The following is a 21,517-nucleotide window of genomic DNA, read 5'->3' as shown; positions in this document are numbered from 1 at the left end:
TGTTCTATAAGTGGGTTGCTGTTGTGAGTTCTTTTCCAAGTTCTCTTCATTGAAGCTTATTTTGAGTTCCACAACTCAATCTAAAGTTCCAAGAGAATAGTGGGGAAGATCTTAAGGTGGTCTACAACAAGAGTTTGAGAAGTTTGCAGTTGAGAATCGAGATTTGAAGAAGTTCTACAAAGGTATGGCTTGAAACCCTCTTGTTTTAGTATGAACATGCTTTAGTTACTGCCAAAATTAATGAATTAGAGTGCTTATTGATCCTTGTTGCTTCCACTGCTTGCTGATATACTCCAACAAGTTGTTCATTAGAGAAGCACTGATACTTAAGGATACAGAGGTAACACAAGGATAAAATGGTAATTTAACCCAGTTGGTGCTACAAACACTCGTAAAGGACTAACTTGCTATTATTGGTCTATATCCATGGACACAGAAATATATTTACAGTGAGAAGAGTGCAACCATGGGTCTTTAGTGGAGTGTACCCACAGTTAACGAATATTGCTTAATTTGGTTAATGAGTTTAACTAATTAATCTCGTATCGTTAAAACTTCTGATCTATAGGTCCATACGATCCCTTTGTTAACTCGCTAAAGGATATTAATGAGGAAGAATTTGAATAGTTAAAATCAATTAGGAAAATGTATATTAATATGATTAATATATAATTAATTATAGATGTGATCTATAATTCACATTATGTGAGAGAGACTTGGAGATGTGGTTAACCCTTCTCTATATAAATTCCTTCCTATGCCCTTTTTTAGGTCAAGATTTTACTTAGTGAGATTTTAACCTAGCCACCAAAAAGAAAAACCTCTCTTCACTCTCTCAAGGAAATTTCTCTACCTCTTCCTCTTCCAATTGTTGGATACCACTTATCGAATTATTGAAATTCTTAAGAGATTAACAAGGTTATTCTTGTGGTTGTATTCGAGATCAATTGAGGAGACGTTCGTTTGAAAAGCTAGAAGAAATTTTGAGAGTTATGGGAGTCTACAAAGATAAGAATGGTTCTTCCCTTTGTTTCTCCTTCGTAAAGCATGCTTTTATGATGTTTATCCCATTTATATTCTGTTTAGTTGTTGTTTTTGTTTCCTATAAAATGAAAAATCGAATGCAAGACGATCCTAATGCTTTCGCTCGGGATTCGATTCTCGATATCAATATGGTGTTGTATTCAGTGCATTTGATTCTCTTCTAAGGTTCTTTGATTTGGATTATCTTTGATTTTTTTTGTTTAGTCTCATAAGTTCTTGACTGTGAAAGACCAAACTGAGGTGATTTTGTTGGGATTTGAAGAGATTGAGGAGTATAGATTCATCCATAGAGGTCTGAGTTGGGTTTCCCATATTTTGGCTAGAGTTTGAGGAGTGTAACTTACTTTGTGATTTCTATTTGATTTCCATCTGATTACTACTTATACTAAATAATTTGTGATTACTATTTGATTGTCATCTAATTCCTCTTTGATACTTTGTGATTGTCATATGATTGATATTTAATTTATGTTAAAAGTCTTGTTAAAGTATATCGACAATATATTAGATTTATTTCTTTGCATTATATTCTTAACAACCTAAAAATTGTAGAATGAACTAGCAATAAGCATAAGATAGTAATCAATCGAATAACAATCATATGGGAAGCATATAACAATTATACGACAATCAGAGAGCAATCATAAAATATTTATTATTAATACCATTTGTTCCAGTAGTTCTCTATCATCCTTCAATCTAATAAATTATTTCAAGTTCGAAATAATAACGTATCTTAAGTCCAAGGTTCGATAATTATATGATAATCAGATAGCAATCAGAAACTACATAGTAATTACAAAAATTGTTAGTAATTGAAAAAAAAAATGTAAAGTAATCAAATGGAAATTAAAAGACAATCGAATTGCAATTAAAAAGTGCTTAGTTAATGATAAAAGATAGAAGGTAATCAGATAGTAATCAGATGATAATCAACCACCATTATGAATACTAAACTATTGGAAAATTGATGGCACAATGCCTTAGACTTAGATATTTATGTGGGTGTTGAAGAAAAATCATTTAAGCTAAAGTTAAAAAAATTTGAAGCAGTGGGTGGACGTAGCAAAATCGCATAAGATGGATGAAAAAGCCCCAACGTTCAACGTTATATACTATGTAGCACAAACATAGATACGGTTACATGATACGGATACGATTGGATACGACGATTCGTCAATTTCTAAAAACTAAGATACGGATACGTCTAAGGATACGTCATTTTTTATATATTTTTTTAATATATATATTTTTAACAAATGAGGATACTGATATATTGAAGATATATTTTTTTTTTCTTAAAAAAATCTAGGATATATATAAACTTAACATATAAGTTAATAACAATAGCACAAAATAGAATACAAACACTGAAATATAATATAAAAAAAGCAACATCTAAGATGTTGAAGTACAATAGTTAATAAAATGCAATAGAAAAGTGACTCGTATTACAAAGAAGAAAAAGAAAATTAGAGGGAGAAATATGAAGATAAACGAAGAAGTTCTTCATTGAATTATTGAAGATATCCAAATGGTTTATATTTTGGTGGAGTTTGTGGGGATTCAAATGTGAAGATGAAGATTAGATGATTCTAGGGTTTGGCCTTTTATTTATTTATTTTTCTTTTAGTTTTGGACTCGAGTAGTGAACTTTTTAAATAGGTTGCCTAGTTTTAGATTGGGAAAGATTAGATGAGTTGTTTGTCTTTTTTCTTTAAAAAAAAGTATGCGTAGAAATAGATACGTCAAATCGCGTGTCAGATACGTAACTAGGAAGTATCTGGAAGTATCGATATTCGATACGTGTCTGATACAGATTCTTTGCCTCACATGAAGTATCTATGCTTCATATGTTGTATATCTTTAACCGTGGGGGTATTTACGTCTTTTGGATTTCAATCACATTAGTGCAAAACTGGATTAGGCTTAAAAAACTTTGTCATTTTTGTAAATTTAATAAACAAGGTCTACGGGCCTAATTTTATAAAATAATTTCAACATTTTTGCAACTCCCCTTGTTTTTATGGTTGGATAAAAATCTTTCTAAATAATTTATAATTATATAGTAGGAATTGTGTATGAAGAGTTTATCAAACAAGATAGAGATTATTAATTAGGTTTTATCCAACTATAAATACTAAATTCTAACTTTTTAATTAGAATCACATAAATTAATTTCTAACTTTCTTCCACCTATAGAGACTTAATTTGTAATTTAACCTTTCATATATCAATATGTGAACTTTTAAATATTTTTAAATTATTGGATCTACTAAACATGAAATTGAAAGTTTAAGAATCTTAAAAAATCTTAAGAAATTTCAAAGGCCAATTAGGACATAAACGTCAAAGTTCAGAATTTAACTTGTTAGTTTTGTTTGGTAATCATTTGATTTTTCATTTATGAAAACTAAGCTTATAATACTAGCACTTGCAAGTTTTTCCACGTGGTTATCAACTTTTCACCCATGTTAAACAAAAAAAAAAAAGAAAAAAAAAGAAAAAGAAAAAAGAAAAAGCTAAATTTAAACACTAAAAAAAAAAAGTTAGTTTTCAAGCACTTGTTTTGTTTTTAAAATTTGAATGAGAGAATTCAAGTGTTTGTCCAAAATAGAAACCTATTTGTAGTCCTTTGGTTTTTTAAAATTAAGTATATCATCTTAATTTATTACCATGGTTTGCATCTTCATTAAGTAAAATAGTTGAATTCTTTACCAAATGACGAAAATAAAAATAAATTTTTAATTTTTTCCCCCAAAATCTCGCTTTTTTTTTTAAAACATTGCTAAAAGGTAGCTTACGAAGCAAGAAGTCTAGAGATAAAATGAATGTTTATGGATAATTTTTTTTTAAAAAAAAGAATTAAAAATCAAATAGTTATCCTACGAAACCAAATGGTTAGGAAACCAGATAAAAAAAACCCAAACTTTGATCTCTAACTTAAAAAATGTTGTGGATGAAGTTTTGGAGGAAACTTCGTTGATTGGTGTTGTGGCTTTCTTGAAATGCCATTGGAATTATGCTTCCAACAAAGTCCAATCCACAGCCAACATTTTTAGTGGAATAACGAAGATGTGCTTCCATTCTTTATTAAATTAAGCTATAATGGAAGACAGACATAATAATTATAATGTGTTTAATTTTTCTTTCACATTTTCCATTTTACTCACCAATTCTTATTGGATAAGACAAAATTTATCATTTTAAATATCCATTTTAACAACGCTGGGCCGGGGGGCTGTGGCATTTTCAATCCAACGACCCAATAATAAGACTTTTTACACAGGCCCAATAATACTTGCAAGACACTTTTTTTTTTTTAAAAAAAAAATATCTTTTTTCCCAAAATTGGTGTAGTTTTCATTAGTATTTAGATTTCTAAATATTACACTTTTAGTTTTTATTTTTTTATTTAATTTCAATATAGTCCCTATGTTACAAAATATTATAATTTTTTACTCTTTGAAAATTGAATTTTATTTCAATTTGGTATTTAGATTCTACATTTATGGTTTTAACCTTGGTTTTTACTAATATTCACTTGTAGTCTTTGATGGTAACATATATTAATTAATTTACATTAATTATATAGTGAAAATTTAAAAGTAATTTTAATAGTGTTAAAAAAATTGTGAAACTTATTAATTATAGTTTTTTTTTTTTAAAAAAAAATTAACTCATTTAAAAAGGAGGATTCCTTCATATAAGACATTAGAAGACATTAATGACTAAAATTTAAGGCAATTCTCATAACTCCAAGGGGTACAAAATTCACGTGGGTGAGAGGAAACCATAAATATATATTTTTAATTTTGGGAATATTGTGGTGAGACCTTTTTTTTTTTTTTTTTGGGGAAAAAGATACTGTGGTGAGACTTATTATAACTATTATTTGATCAGTTTTTTTTATATATTTAACTAGTTAATTTTGGTTGGCCTCTGTTGTTAAAGTTTAAGATAAAAATATATAAAGTGAGCTCATTATAGAGTAAAATATCATAATTTCCTATTATAAATAGACTTGAGACAAGAGGGCTAACAAAAACTTAGCTCAATAGGTATCTATATATGCTGAGGGCTAAAGAAGATAATTTTGAAAAATAAAAAATATCAAAGACTTCGTTTCAAATAAATTAACAAAAGGAAGAAACATTCAAAATAAACTATTCATAAACTATTTTAAAGGTCCAGTAATAAATTACTAAGAATACAAATCGAGCTTTGGTATATCAATGCACTGAAAATCACAAGGTTTGTAGTTCAAATCTCCCTACTCTCAATTAGTTGCTCAATTGTATTAAAAAATATTGCTAAAGGTGACACAAACCAATATTTTTGGATGACCAACACTAATTGTGTTTTTCTTCATTTGGAAAAATGTCAAGTACAATAAATTAATATAGATTACGACTATTGCATTCACAACAAGATTAGGAATGGTCGAAATGAGTTTAGCTTAATAGTAATTGACATGACATTTATTCTTAAATTTGAAGATTCTAATAAGAAAAAATCCTTTTTATTCTCTAAATTTTTTAAATTTTATATTGATTAAGTACACCTTAACGTAGTAGTTCTAAACTTACTAAAAAAGTTACGTGCTTAGGAATATGAAATTCGACCAAATAACATTTAATTATAGATAGAAGAAGGAAAAAAAAATTTGGACTCAAATTTTGGGTCATTTATACAACTCTCCTATAAATATGCTATTTACGTATGAGTATTATTTGAATGTATCTCATGTGTTACATCCTATATATTTTTTCCATCTCATCTTAACTACACAACAGAAAAACTCAAAATCATGGTTAAAAACTTAAAAACTATATAGTCTACTACGCGTTAGATGGATGAAAGATAAATACTTATAACAAAATGTATATTTTAACATATATCCATAACATTATATGAAAGATGGCAACAACCACATTTTTAACGGATTTTCTGTTATATGAAAGGCTGTCTATGTTTTCCTTTTGTTGAGTTGTTTGGAAATTAAAGTAAGTTTCAATTAATATTAAATTTAATTATATTGTCAACATGAACATAGTTTAATTAATATGAAATATACGTACCATTGACTACATGCGGAATTTCTTATATATATAAATACAATATGTACATAGGTAACACAATCAAAAGTCTTAAAACTAGGAAAATATGACCAAGTGAAATTTTAAAAGCATTTTTCTCTTTTTCTGGAAAAAAAAAAAATCTAAACTTAGACAATGACATATGTAATAACCATTTATGTTATAGTTATAAATTCACGCAAAGTCACATCTGATAAGTCCACATTTCAACTTTTCAATAAAATTATATTTTAAATTTTATTAAACACATCCAAACTAGTTCAATTAAATCACTAAACTATTTCAAGCTTTAATTTATATTATTCATGAAATTGTTACAATTTCTTATGCATTATCAAAATAAAAGATTGAAAGAAACATGACAATATATTTGTTAGTACAACAAATATAGGACAAATTTAATCTATAGGTGAGTGATTAGGTGATCACTTAAGTCTCATATATATATATTATAATATTGATATCTATTTAATTTTAATTTTAATTAAAATTTAAAATATAAACTAATATACTTATTACTTTTCAAACAACTAAAAAAAATTCAAAATGAATAATCTCAAAAACTCTCCCAATTTTAGTTGGCTGACATTTCAAATTTATATAATCCCTCAAAACTCTCATAAATTTACATTGGGAGAGTTAAAAGACCTTTTATATTTTTAGGACCGGATTAAGCTATAGGCGAGTGAGGTGATCTCCTAAGGCCTCCATTTTAAAAAGGTCTCACACATACACGGAAAGTGAGTTAATCGCATAAGGCTCCCATTTTAGAAAGGTCTCACACACACACGCAAGTGCACACGCACACACACGTAATCGCACACGCACACACACACATACACACGCGCGCGTACACACACATGTACATGCATGCACGCGAGCGCACACATATATATTATAATTGGTATCTGTTTAATTTAATTTTTTAACGAAATTAAATTAAAATTATAAAATAATATACTTATTACTTTTCATAAATTTTTTCTAATGATACCGAAAATAAAAACTATTGAAAAATTCATAATGCATGGACTCATAAACTCTCTCAATTTTGATTGATTGACATTTCAAATTTATTAACATTTTATGTTTTTATTCATAATTCCTTTCAAATTTCCTTAAAAATCTCAACCATTAATATAACCCTCTCAAAACTCTCATAAGCTTACATTGGTAGAGTTGAATCTTATTTATTTATTTTCAAAACTAAAATCTTTCCATAGTAGGTTAGATTTATTTTAAGTTGATTTCTCTTCCTCACTCTAAATTTCTCTCAACTCTAAGATTTTTCTCGATATTCTGTGTGGCCTCATGAGTCCAAGTTCAATTATCAATTGTAATTTCCTCAACTCAATCCAATTGCTTCAAAGTTATAAATTTTTTGGTTCAAATTCTTTCACCTTTTTTTTATAAAAAAAATCATATTATTGATTTTTAAATACCTTAACATTTAAGATTTGTTTATATTTACCTACTTAGAATAATCAATATGTCTACTAGAAAATATGAATCTGGATATGAAAAGCTAAGTAGAAAAATTGATTGAAACTAAAAAGATGCTCTCGATAAATTTAGTTACTGGAAGTAAAGATAATAAAACTGATGAAATAATAGATATAGACAAACAGAAAGATGAAACAAAAATAGTAGATAATTATATGGTTGAAAATGAAGCATGTAATCAAATAAAATTGAATGAAAAAAAATAAACTAGAGAGCGAGGAGGAAAGTGAAAAAAAAAAGAAGAAGAAAACAACGATGATATTAGTAATGATAATGAAACATGCGTGGTGCATTCTGAATATAATATATATGATCAAGGAAGATAGAAAAATATTGATTCTAAATTAATTGACTTATTGATAGAAAAAAGTTCCACTAGAGAAAGTTATTTAATTTTTCCAAGAGATGAAAATTCTAGATATTTCTCATTCATTATACTAAAAAAATTATCTAGTGGTAAAAAAACATGATAGAAATTGGCTAGTTTACTCAAAGGATTTGATAAAGCTTATTGTTTTTTATTGTAAGTTATTTGGTACTAAATCTAATATAGTTCAATAGGCTAATGAAGGATTTAATGATTAAAAATCTTAGTTCTCGGCTTAAAAATCATAAAACTAGTAAGGACACATATCTAATATGAATGTTTGGGTTGATCTACAAATTAAATTTTTTAAAAAATAATTAATAAAGAAAAAGAACATTAAAATAAAATATTAACACGAATTATTGATTTTGTTAAAAATCTTGCTAAAAATAATCTAGCATTTTGAGGAAGTAATGAAAAAATTTATCAAAAAAACAATGGAATTTTTTAAGCTTAATTGAAATGATTGTCGAATTTGATCCAATAATGCAAGAACACATTTGTCGTATTCAATATAAGGAAATCCATTATCATTATTTTGGACATAATATACAAAATGAAGTCATATAGCTATTAGAACTTGAAATAAAAAAAATATAATTATTGAAAAAATTAAAGAAGCAAAATATATTTCGATTATATTAGATTTTACACTTGATGTAAGTCATCAAAAACAAATGTCTCTTATACTGAGGTGTGTTGATGTTTCAACAAGTCCAATAAAAATAGATGAATATTTTAAAGAAATTTTTAAAAGTTGAAGATACTATTGGAAAAGGTTTGTTTGATGTGCTTATAAACACAATTAAGGATCTTAAACTTGATATATCAAATATAAGAGGACAATGATATGACAATGGATCTAATATGAAAGGGAAACAACAAGGTGTACAAAAAAAATTATTGGAAATAAATCCTAGAGCATCTTATACACCTTGTGGTTGTCATAATCTCAATCTAGTACTTTCTGACGTGGCTAGTTGATAGCACCATAAAAATGCTATTTTCTTAGCTTATTTTAGATTTTTTTTTTATGGATTTTATATGTTTATTATGCTCTTTTGTAGGTATTGAGTACTCAAGAGGTAGAATCGAGCCTTTAGAGTTATTCAGGATTAATTTGAAGCAATTTGGAGTTAATTTGAGCATCAAGACTTCAAAGGAGTAAAATTACAAAAAAAATGCCCTTGAACCAGGTGTAATAACCCTCCACACAGTGTGGAATTATGCTGAAGACAAAATGTTGATAACTAACATAGGGTAATTATGCTAACGTTACGCTACAAGGAAGTAGCCTCACATTTCATGTAGCGTATTTACGTTAACCATAACGTTGCTACACTATGTACTTTGACGGAAAACACACACAGATACACGCGTGCTTGCCCGAATCGCCTCAGAGTAACAATGCTTGCCTTACACTTGAGACTTATGCTTTGATTGAAGCGTAATTACGCTCCTGCCAACATCTTTATGTTGTGACCTTAGTATAAATTGAATTCTTTCCGATTTAGGTAAAAAGGGAGGAAAGTTAGACCAACTTTGAGAGTATTTTGCTTGGTTTTGGCCATTTTTGATCAAAACTCATGAGATTTCCTTGTATTTTGATCTTTAATTCTAAATCTTGGAATCACAATTCGAATTTGATTAACAATTGAAAGACATTATGTTAGTTCTGAGGTTTGTAGGACCTTTCTTTGAATTTTACGAGATCTCTCACTAACTCTTCTTGAATCTTGTTGTTTCTAATTGATTTCCTCTCTTTGACTCAATTTCTAGAATGAGCATATAGATTGATTAAATTGACGACTTAATCTCTTGTATGTTCGTTTGCCCTAGCTGTGCATGATTTTAATGTCCGTATGCATTGAAAGCATGCTAAATTCAGTAGTAATAGGTTTTAGTTGAATTATGACTTGATTTCTAGACTTCTAGGATCCCCTGAAAGATAACAAAACTTATAAATTGGAAATGCGTTAGGTTATTTTTGGCCAATCTTGCTTAATGTTCTAATCAATCCAAGAATGTAATGCAATAACTGAGTAGCCTTTGTAACAAGCTTAGTTAATTTCAAAATCGACGACATGTTAATTTTCCATAGGGAGTTTGTAGAGGCTATCTCTACATTCGATTAGGCTTAAGAAATAGTTAATTCAATAGCGTTTTTATTATTAACTAATGATTAAATTCATAGAGAGCCCAATGATCTCTAAATCGGTGAAGGTAATCTTGTGCTCGATCTCTCTCTTTCTCAATCTATCTTACTTTTCTGCAATTTTAATTTTTACATTTAGATTTTCCTGTCAACAAACACAAAAACCCTATTTTTATTGTTTTTCAAAGGCCAATTTAGCTTAGAAGAGATTTTATCTTAGGCTATCTATGGTTTGACCCCATTCTTGTTGCTCGTGCTACCTAGTAGTATAAGTAGTCGGTTTGATGAATTAAAAATATTATTTGATTGTTGGGGAGAGGATTGCAACACCCATTCTCCGGGCATATCACTAGCTCATGTCATAGAGCTATGACATTTTTTTGGAGTTACATGCAATGTATTTGTTCTTTATTTTCTTCGCCTACAAAACAGTGGAAACTTTTGCTAGATCACATAACCAACTTGACTATCAAACCATTGTCACAAACACGATGGAAAGTCGAATTGAAAGTATTAAATAAGATTTCAAATGGTTCAAATGAAAGATACTTTATTAAAATTAGGAGAAACTAGTGAAGATCCTAAAGTAAAAAATAAAGCTAATTGTTTAACTACTTATTAATTTGAAAATTTTGAATTCTTGTTAGGCATGACTATATGGTATGATATCTTATTTGTTGTAAATTCTGCGAGTAAAGTCTTACAACATAAAGATATGCATATTGATATTGCTTTAAATCACTTGAAAGGTTTAGTTGAAAGGATACGAGAATATTCGTTGTTGAAGCAATCGTGTCCCAATCCTAATTTTACAAAACATACATAAAATATAGAGGACGGAACCAAGATATACATAATCTAATGAGTATGCTTTTGTATAGAAGTTAAAGAGAAATAAGAGATCTGAGGATCACATATCCTTGAAGACTAAACTCTTCACAATTCCTCTCTGAATATCAAACACAACAAAAACTTCGATCACGAAATCACAACAATCAATTCCCAATCAATTGAACACCACATGGAAACCTCATTATTCTCAAGGTTGAGAATCGTTGAGAGTTTGTGGGCTTCAAGATCAATTTTGGAACGTAATGATGATTAATTTGAGAGAGAGTAGAGAACAAAATAACACTATTCACTTTTGTGTTCTAATCTGTGTCCTTTTAAATGCAAGAAGAAGATTATCCATATTCCATCTCTTTTGTACTTCCACTTCCATACATTAAAATGAGAAAATAATGGGAGGGAAGTTATCAAATAACTCCCAGCCTAATACTTAAATTAAAAACCTTTAATTTTATTTAATTTAGTTTATATATATATATTAAAACATATGTTATATTGATACATTATAATATTTGTATCTCATATAATTAATTCTATGTATTAATTTGAACAATTCAAATTAATCCAAAATTTAATTCGATTCTCATTAATCCCTATTGAGCTAACGAAGGGACCTTATAGACCTATAGATTGAAGCTCTAAGTACTTGATTCATTAATCAAACTCTTTAATTAAATTAATCAACTTCCATTAACTATCGGTCACTCCACTAAAGACCGACAATTGCACTCTTCACACTATAGATATTTTTCTGTGTCCATTGGATATAACCAATCAACGGTGCATTGACTCTTCACAAATTGCTCGTAAGTACAACTAGACCAAAATTATCATTTTACTCCTATAGTTACATCTAACTCATTAAGTACCACTGATTCCTCTAATGAACAATAAGTTGTAGTCTAACTATAACTGAACCCCTCTCGGACTAAAAGAGGGTGTGGCGTCACATTGTTTAAGCTCCTGAATCAGCCCTTAAGGGAGCAATTTCTCTACTTACTCTAACTATATAGAAGGAGTGAATTCCTTCTTGTGTAGTTGTGTTTCTAGCTCCCCAGTCAGACGAATTCCTAAAATGGTAGGCATATCAAGTCAGCGAAATAGGCCATTTTCACCCATGTCGATCAAAAGACCGCCTTCATAAGCAGCAGTTCACAACCCACTCAGGATTCAAGTCAAGTCACCTATGGTCATCTTGGTAAAATGTAAGTCACTTTTAGCAGTGTTATATAAGAGACTATTCATTTCATGGTCCGGTCTTATACAAACTCTTTGTATAGAATACCTCCGCTCACATGTCTCCACATGAATGATCATGATCAAATCATTTGTAACACTTTACAAAACTATAACAACTACAAAGCGGGTCGTATTTGTAGTGTCACAAGGATAAAGTACTCAACATTATCCATCTACTACAGACCGTTTAGGTTATCACTTAAACGTGATCCACCTAGATGTCTCTATATACATGTTTAAGTTACAGAAGATAACCCTTGTTCTTAGTTTATTGGTTTTGTGGGTTAATGCAACTAAATGTCAAATAAAATACCTCTTATTTTATTAGATAATAAAATGTTTATACAGTACAATTCCAAACTACAAGACAATACGAGATTTAGGGCATCAACCCCAACAATCTTCCTCTTGTCCTAAAGCTAGTGGAGTGTACATAATAAAAGTATAAAATTTGAACTTAGATGATACATAATCTTATTTAAGGTTAACTATGTCGCAAGAAAGATTAAATGGATCAGCCATATTATCCATTAAAAAGGATATATTAATGAACTTAGATTATCAAAATTTGATACATAATTTTGCATCTCAAAAAGCAACAAAAGTAAATCTTAGATAATATTTTCCATATGAAGGTCTACGTATAAAGTTTTGTTTAAGACCTCATATGATCTCGAGCCGCCCCGACATATTTCTTATTTATTTATTTATTTATTCAAAACTAAAATCCTTCCAGTTCCCCTCATAAATATACTACATATGGTAGGTTAGATTCATTTTAAGTTGAATTATGTCACTCTCTCTAAATCTCTCTCAACTCTCAGATTTTCATTGATATTCTTTGTGGCCTCATGAATCCATGTTTGATTATCAATTGCTAGAGCAGAAATCATTTCCTCAACTCAATCCAACTGCTTCAAATTTACAGTTTTTTTGTTCAAATTCTTTTACATTTTTTTTTTGAAAAAAATTATTTCATATTATTAATTGTTCAATACCTTAACATCTAAGATTTGTATATTTGCATACTTAAAATATCAATATGTCTACTAAAAAAATATGAATCTAGATAACAAAAAACTCAAGAAGAAAAGAAGGGTAGAAAAATTAATTCAATCTAAAAAAGGTGGTCTCAATAAATTTGTTGTTGGAAGTAAAAGTAATAGAACTGATGAAATAATAGAAGAAATAATAGGTATAAATAAATTGAGAGATGAAACAAAAATAGTAGACAAATATATGGTTGAAAAAGAAGCATGTAATCAAATAAACTTAAATGAAAAAAAAAAAACTAAAGAGCGAGGAAGAAAGTGAAAAAAGAGAAAACAATGATGTTATTAGTAATAATAATGAGACATGTATAATGCACTCGGAATATAATATATATGATTCAAAATTAATTGACTTATTGGTAGAGAAAAATCACATTGGAGAAAGTCATTTAATTTTTCCAAAAGATGAAAAATCTAGACATTTCTCTAATATTCATTATACTAAAAAATTATCTAATGGCAAAAAACATGATAGAAGTTGGTTAGTTTAGTCAAAGGATTTCGATAAGGTTTATTGTTTTTGTTGTAAGTTATTTGATACTAAATCTAATATAGTTCAATTGGCTAATGAAGTAGTTAATGATTGGAAAAATCTTAGTTCTCAGCTTAAAAATCATGAAACTAGTAATGAACACATATCTAATATGAATGCTTGGGTTGTTTTATAAATTAGGTTGTTAAAAAATAAAATAATTAACAAAGATCTTCAAAAATTAGTTAATAAAGAAAAAGAACATTAGAATAAAGTATTAACATGAATTATTGCTTTTGTTAAAAATCTTGCTAAAAATAATTTAGTATTTCGAGGAAGTAATGAAAAACTTTATCAAGAAAATAATGGAATTTTTTTAAGCTTAATTGAAATGATTTCCGAATTTGATACAATAATGTAAGAACATGTTTGTCGTATTCGAAATAAAGAAATTCATTACCATTATCTTGAACATACAAAACGAAGTCATACAACTATTACGACTTGAAATAAAAAATATAATTATTGAAAAAATTTAAGAAGCAAAATATTTTTCGGCTATATTAGATTGTACACCTGATGTAAGTCATCAAGAACAAATGTCTCTTATATTGAGGTGTGTTGATATTTCAATAAGTCCAATAAAAATAGAAGAATATTTTTAAAATTTTTGAATATTTTTTAGATTTTTTAAAAGTTGAAGATACTACTTGAAAAAGTTTATTTGATGTGCTTATAAACACAATTAAATATCTTAAACTTGATAATATCGAACATAAGAGGACATGGATATGAAAATGAATCTAATATGAAAGAAAAATAAGGTGTACAAAAAAAAAAAAAATTTACTGGAAATAAATCCTAGAGCATGTTATACACCTTGTTGTTGTCATAATCTCAATCTAGTACTTTTTGTTATGACTAGTTCATGTTATAGAACTAAGACATTTTTTTTAGTTGTGCAACGTACATATTCTTCATTTTCTTCGTCTACAAAATGATGAAACTTTTGTTAGATCACATAACCAACTTGACTATCAAACCATTATTACAAACACGATGGGAAAGTCAAATTGAAATCGCTAAAGTAATAAGATTTCATGCGCCTCAATAAGGTACACTTTACTAAAATTAGGAGAAACTAGTGATGATCCTAAAGTAAAAAGTAAAGCTAATTGTTTAGCTACTTATGAATTTGAAAATTTTGAAGTCTTGTTAGGCATGATTATATGGTATGATATCTTATTTGCTCTAAATTATGTGAGTAAAGTTTTACAACATAAAGATATGCATATTGATGTTGCTTTAGATCACTTGAAAATTTTAGTTTCATTTTTAGAAATATAAAGAAAATGGATTCATAGACTATAATTTCAGTTAAAGAAATTGCAAATGATATGAAAGTACAACCAATATTTCGTAAAAAAAAATAATTTCATGAGAATGTTGACATTGAAAAAATCACGATCACTTCAAGATTCTTTTAAAATGGATTACTTTTGTTATATTATATTGCAAATAATTTCTTCACTTAAAAATAGATTTGAACAATTTCAAGTATATGAAAATATCTTTAACTTTATATTTGATATGAAATTTTTAAAGTCATTAGATGATGATAATTTAAAAAGTTATTGTATTAATCTTCAAAATACATTAAAACATGATACATTTTCTGAAATTAATGGTTTAGATTTATTTTTGAATTAAAAATATTAAGAGAAGTTTTACAAAATGAAATTGATTGTTCTATTAAAATATTAAATTATATAAAAAAGATAAACACTTTTGCAAATGCGTATATTAATTATTAACAATATCAGTAATGTTGCTTCGGTTGAAAGAAGCTTTACAAAATTAAAATGAATTAAATCTTAGTTAAGGTGAACTATGTCCGAAGAATGAATAAACGGATTGGCCATATTATGTATAAAAAAAGATATATTAATGAACTTAGATTATCAAAATTTGGTACATAATTTTGTATCTCAAAAAGTTAAAAAAAAATAGATAATATTTTCTATACGAAGATCTCTCTATCAAAATTTTGCCTAAAATTTCATATGATCTCGAGTCGTGGGTGAACAAACGTGAAGTATTCCAACTTCAAATAAAGGACTAGATGTGAATTGTAAGTCGAGCTCTATTTAACTGGTCTAAATCTTTATAATTTAATGTAGTAGACAATTAATGAAAATTAAATAGTGGCCACCATCTAGTTTGAATGTTCAAATTAATCTGGACTTATCTAACTATACGATGTTCAACCTTTTTTCTGTAGAAAAAGGAAATTACTGCCAACAAAACTTTTGTAATTTTTTTAAAATAAATTACCTTTCGAAATTTCTATCATTTTTTAAATTCAAAAAAATCCATTAAATATTTTTTGAACTTTTTAAATAGAAAGGCGGTTGTAAAACAAGGGCGGGCAAATTGGAAAGGCCATCTTTTTTAAATAGAATAAAATAAATAGCACCATTTTACTAAACTTTAACTATAACCCAACATTTATTATTTTTTTTTTTAAAAAACTTAAAGTATAAGAAAATAAATCAAAATATTTACGAATATAACAAAAAATTATTATCTATCTGCGATGAATTATTTTCCTATTAATTATAAATATTTTTAATCATTTTATCATATGAAATAATTTTTCAAAAAAAGAAAAAAAAACTATAACCCAACATTTTTATTTTCTTAAAGGATGAAGAATAATCAATCTATGGAAGCTATAAGTAGGAGGATTTTTTTTTTTTAATTTAAAAATGAGAGTTAATGATACTTTTTATTTTATTTTATTTTAATTTTAGTACTAAGGAGTTAATAATACTTGATCTCTCAAAGTTATGTTCATATTAATAAGGCTAAAAGCTATTAAGAGGTGATATTAACTGTTATCACAGGTCTTTAAAAAAGAACCAAACTTAATTTGAATAATCAAACTTCAAATAAAGGGATAATACGAAATATATTTTATATAATTATATTATTAGAATACTTGAGAGGCCATTTTCTTGGGACAAATACCTTGAATGGCATTTTGGTCAAATAAGAGATGGCTATTTTCCTACGCACTTAATTAGTCATATATAAGACGACTCCAATTTCATTCAATCTATAACGAGATATGCGCCCTAAATTACAATTATCCACATAACACCTTATTTAATTTTTTAATATATTTTGTATTTTCTTCCTCTCTCTTTTATATTTACTTATTTCAATACTTTTACAATTTATGAAAAAGAAAAAATCTTTTCAATTCAATCTCCGTAAATTTAAAATAATAAATTATCGACATTTGGGATGATAAATACTACCTTATTTGTTAGGATTATCATTACAAATTTTTTTTTAAAAAAATACTTTAAGTTAATTGTACATACCTTGCTCCACCCTATAGTTAATTGAGATCTCAAAAGTCATTTTGCGTCTAAGATTTTGGTCGTTCACTATTTTATCACGTTGGTGGTGAGATTTTACTTCGCCCTTCATCTTGCTCAATCCATGCTATATAGAATTTCATCTTTAAACAAATTTCATCTTCAAAGAAAATATAACCTTAACAGTTGAGATTAAAATAAACATTTTTTTAAAAAAAATTTAAGAGATTAAAATAAATGTTTTAAAAGTTTAAGAACTAAAATAGAATTAGATTTAAAATTCAGAGACCAAAATAGAATTTAAATTTATTATGTTATCTCATCTATTTTATGTTTTTCACAATAATACTGTAATTTCTTTGAAAATAGAGTTACTTTTAACATGATATATAAAACTTATATTTCTTATTCTGCAATTTATTGCTTTTCTGAATTTGAGAGTGAAGGGTCATACAGTCCATAGACCGAAAATTATATTTTATTATTATATTCTTACAAATCATATTTTTAAACGATGATATTTTACGACTTCTTCATTACGTTCTTGACTTAAGTAACTTACGTCTTGAATTTTCTTCTCTGTTTTCTCACATTTTCTTCTAGAATACATTATACTTTGGTATTTGCTTATTTTATATGTTATCATTTTTGTAATCACACACATATATAATATGTGTTTCTTAGTTTTGAAACTAAAAATAAAAACAACCAACCAGTAAACTTTTATATAATATATTTTCTTCTTTTTTAACTTCGGACACTGGAAAGGATCAAACTATTGATCAATTAATTCAATTCAATCCATTCAATTTGGATTGGGTTAAGTTCAACTAAATAAAAATTTTGTGGGTTTAATTGGTCATGGATTCATCTAAAATAATATAAATCCATCCGAACCTATTATTAATTTTAAAAATTATATATATTTTTGTACTTCTAATACAATTATATATACCTATATTAATTCTTAATTATTTCATGATTTTTTAGATTATTTATTATCCAATAGTTATTAAAAATAAAATTTTAACATTATGGAAACAAAAATTTCATAATATAAATTAAAATTAATTTGCTAATCATAATTAATTACAAAAACAATTAAACAATTTTTCTTTTTTGTTAAAATAAAGATTTAAATAATGACTCGAGTAACCTAAACCAATCGAACCCCAATATTTAATTATTGGGTTGAGTTGAGTTCATGATTTAAGAAGGATTGTTTGAGTTGAATAAATTTTTACAAGCTGAACGATTGAGTTAGATCTAAAAAGTGCTTAAACCCAATCCAATATAACCCACAAACACTCCTACTCTAAACTATATCTAAATTCCAAAAAAAACAGAATGAAATTAACCCATTACATTGTTCTAAAGCCTTTTACCAAGTGCTAAACATTATTATAATAATACTAATATTAATAAATAACAGAAGACTTATTTATTCATTAATAATAAATAAAATTTAAAATTTTATATAACGTTTACAAGTCAATGTAGACCCCATCAATATTAACAAAAATGATATTGTGTAAAATCTTCATATAACTCGTGATTTTATGGATAGTTTGATTAGTCTCTTGTTTGACCATGAATCAATTCTTTTTTTAAAAAAATTCTCAATTATTACGTGTCAGTTCCTTAGTGGTCTGTGAAATTAGTTTCCAACACGGCAAGGGCAAGCTCACCACCAATGTGAGACTGAAGCTCCAAACATTAGGCTATAAATACCATACGGTGGATCACTGTTTTTATTCATATAAAACTCATTCAATTTGCAAATACCATAATGGCGAACCATGCCCTCCTTCTTGCATCATTCTTCTTCTTCCTCCTTCATTTTGGTATCTCTATTCTTTCGGTTTTTGTTTTCCATTCTATTAATTTTTTTGTTTCTTTTTTCATTATTTCATTGATTTTTACCTTTCTTTTGTTTTTAAAACATTTGATTATCAAAGGGGCTTTAATTATTTGTTTATATATTCTTAATATTTTTAGTACTTAATCGGTTTGATCATTAACTTATAATGATGATCAATAAGTAATTGACTAATATATTACTTTGGAAAAAAAAAAAAATTATATCTATAAAATTGTATTTGACCTAAATATTTAGCATCATTTGATAACCATTTGATTTATAGTTTTTCGTTTTTTAACTATTAAATCTATACATATCCTCTTTCACTTTTAAATTTCTTTGTTTCTTATCTACCTTTTACTAATGTTTTAAAAAATCAATCCAAATTTTGAAAACTAAAAAATGTAGTTTTTAAAAGTTTATTTTTGCGTTTGGAATTCAGTTAGTTAATAATCTCTTTTTGTACTTAAGAAATTTGCGAATCATCGTGAAAAATTAAAGAAAATAGATTTACTTTTCAAAAACCAAAAATAAAAAAGTGAAAGGCCCGTTTGGTAATCATTTCGTTTTTAGTTTTTTTTTTTTTTAAATTAAACCTATAAACACTAGTTCTACCTCCAAATTCATTCATTTGTTGTCTATTTTTTTCTATCAATAGGTTAAAAAAATAAACCAAAATTTAAAAAACTAAAAAAAATAGCTTTTAAAAACTTACTTTTGTTTTTGGAATTTAACTAAATATTTAACCGTTAAAAAAGATACAAATTTATTGTAAGAAATGCAAGAAAATAGATTTAATTTTCACAAGTCAAAACAAAAAAACAAAATATTTACGGAACAGAACCCAAATCTTTATCAACATAGCCTTGATTAATCTGCTTGTTTACAGTACGTTCGATAATTTCTTCACATTGATCGTTAACTATTGTACTGCATATTCTAGGAGCCAAAGCTGCGACGATGACTGCGAAAAACAATTGTCCAAGAACCATATGGCCAGCAACATTAACGAGCGGTCCAGGGCAACCCCAACTATCAACAACAGGGTTCGAGTTAGCTCCTGGAGCGTCAAAGTCATTTAACGTCCCTGCGCCATGGACCGGCCGAGTATGGGCACGAACCAGATGCTCCAACAACGGTGGACGGTTCACTTGCTTGACTGGAGATTGCGGTCGTGGCCTCTCATGCAATGGCGCTGGAGGAGTTCCACCAGTCACACTAGCTGAATTCACCATCGCTCCCAACGGTGGCAAAGATTTCTATGATGTCAGCCTCGTGGACGGCTTCAACATTCCGATCACAATCACCATCCAAGGTGGCACAGGGCCCTGTCGATCCTCGAACTGCCATGCCGACGTGAATAAGGTTTGCCCGGGCGAGCTGCAGGTGAAATCAGGCAATGAAGTGATCGCTTGCAAGAGTGCTTGCCTTGCGTTCAACCAACCAAGGTACTGCTGCACTGGAGAATTCAATGATCCTAACAAGTGCAAGCCAACGAACTATTCAATGATCTTTGAGAGGCAATGCCCAGATGCTTACAGTTATGCATATGATGATAAGAACAGCACTTTTACTTGCAACAATAGACCAAATTATCTCATCACATTTTGTGGTTGAGAAAATGGAATTGAAGATGAAGACAGTAATGGCTTGGTAGCTAGCCATGAGAGAAAAGTATTTGAGAATAAAAGTCAACACTTACTATAGGGTGTTCAGAGTATAGGATAATAAATGATGTTTTGAAATAAACTTTACTGTCTTATCATATGTCAAACTCAATAATCAATATCATACATTGAATAATAAGAAAATAAAATCAACTTCTATAATTATAACTTTCTCTCTATAGTCTCAATCATTCTCATTATTATTGTGGTCAAAACAGCGACAATCCAAATTGTATTCATTTCCATGTTTTACCTTTAGGTCATGTTTACCAAATCATAAGAAATTAGTACAATCTTAATGAAATTCTATTGATGAATCAATTATAACGAACCTTAGTCACAAATGTAATTGAATTGTTTTTAATCACGTTTACTTAGAACTATAAATTTTGTGACATCTATTGGTATAATTACCATTATTGTTACCTCGGAGGGTCAAATGGTAACAATAATGGTAAATTTATCATTTTTCCTTTAGAACAGTAACGGTAAGGGTACGACGTAATTTCCATTTCGTTCGTCAATCAGTTTGTGTTTTTTAATTACAGATTTAGAAGTGGGCCCCATGTGTTAATATAAATGCAGAATATTAGACACAACTTCTATGTGGGTGACTGTGTAGCCTGCAGAGGTAGTTGCCAGCTTCGCCAACAATGATCTGACTTCTGCTAAACAAAGTAAATAACACCAAAGATAATCAAATGAGATACACTTTTCACATTACCATTGATTTATTACCTTATACTAGAATAAACATAGATCTCTTTATATATAAAGTTTGTTACTTGAAGATTTGTAACTTGATTCTAATACGTTGACTAAC

General features: G+C 27.9%; 1 protein-coding gene and 1 pseudogene across 1 annotated transcript; both read left to right on the top strand.

The window, feature by feature from the left end:
* The first annotated feature begins 8,374 nt into the window (after nucleotides 1-8,374).
* LOC150032821 (uncharacterized) lies at nucleotides 8,375-15,490 on the top strand (annotated as a pseudogene).
* A 3,347-nt stretch (nucleotides 15,491-18,837) lies between these two features.
* Nucleotides 18,838-20,856, top strand: LOC120091352 (thaumatin-like protein 1b). Its single transcript, XM_039049351.2, has 2 exons — nucleotides 18,838-19,010; nucleotides 19,971-20,856. The coding sequence occupies exons 1-2, from the start codon at nucleotides 18,956-18,958 to the stop codon at nucleotides 20,642-20,644; spliced, it is 729 nt and encodes a 242-aa protein (XP_038905279.1). The 5' UTR covers nucleotides 18,838-18,955; the 3' UTR covers nucleotides 20,645-20,856.
* Nucleotides 20,857-21,517: the final 661 nt, after the last annotated feature.

The sequence above is a fragment of the Benincasa hispida genome, chromosome 11 (genome assembly GCF_027475165.1).
Source record: "Benincasa hispida cultivar pf3 chromosome 11, pf3_genome.v1.1, whole genome shotgun sequence".
Lineage (NCBI taxonomy): Eukaryota > Viridiplantae > Streptophyta > Magnoliopsida > Cucurbitales > Cucurbitaceae > Benincasa > Benincasa hispida.
Note: the sequence above shows the minus strand (reverse complement) of the source record. Positions and strands in the feature narration are given on the sequence as shown.

Excerpts from the sequence above, each read along its gene's own strand:
- LOC120091352 (XM_039049351.2), top strand. The coding sequence starts at position 18,956 with ATGGCGAACCATGCCCTCCTTCTTGCATCATTCTTCTTCTTCCTCCTT. Across the intron at positions 19,011-19,970 it reads CTTCTTCCTCCTTCATTTTG|GAGCCAAAGCTGCGACGATG; the intron begins GTATCTCTATTC and ends TGCATATTCTAG.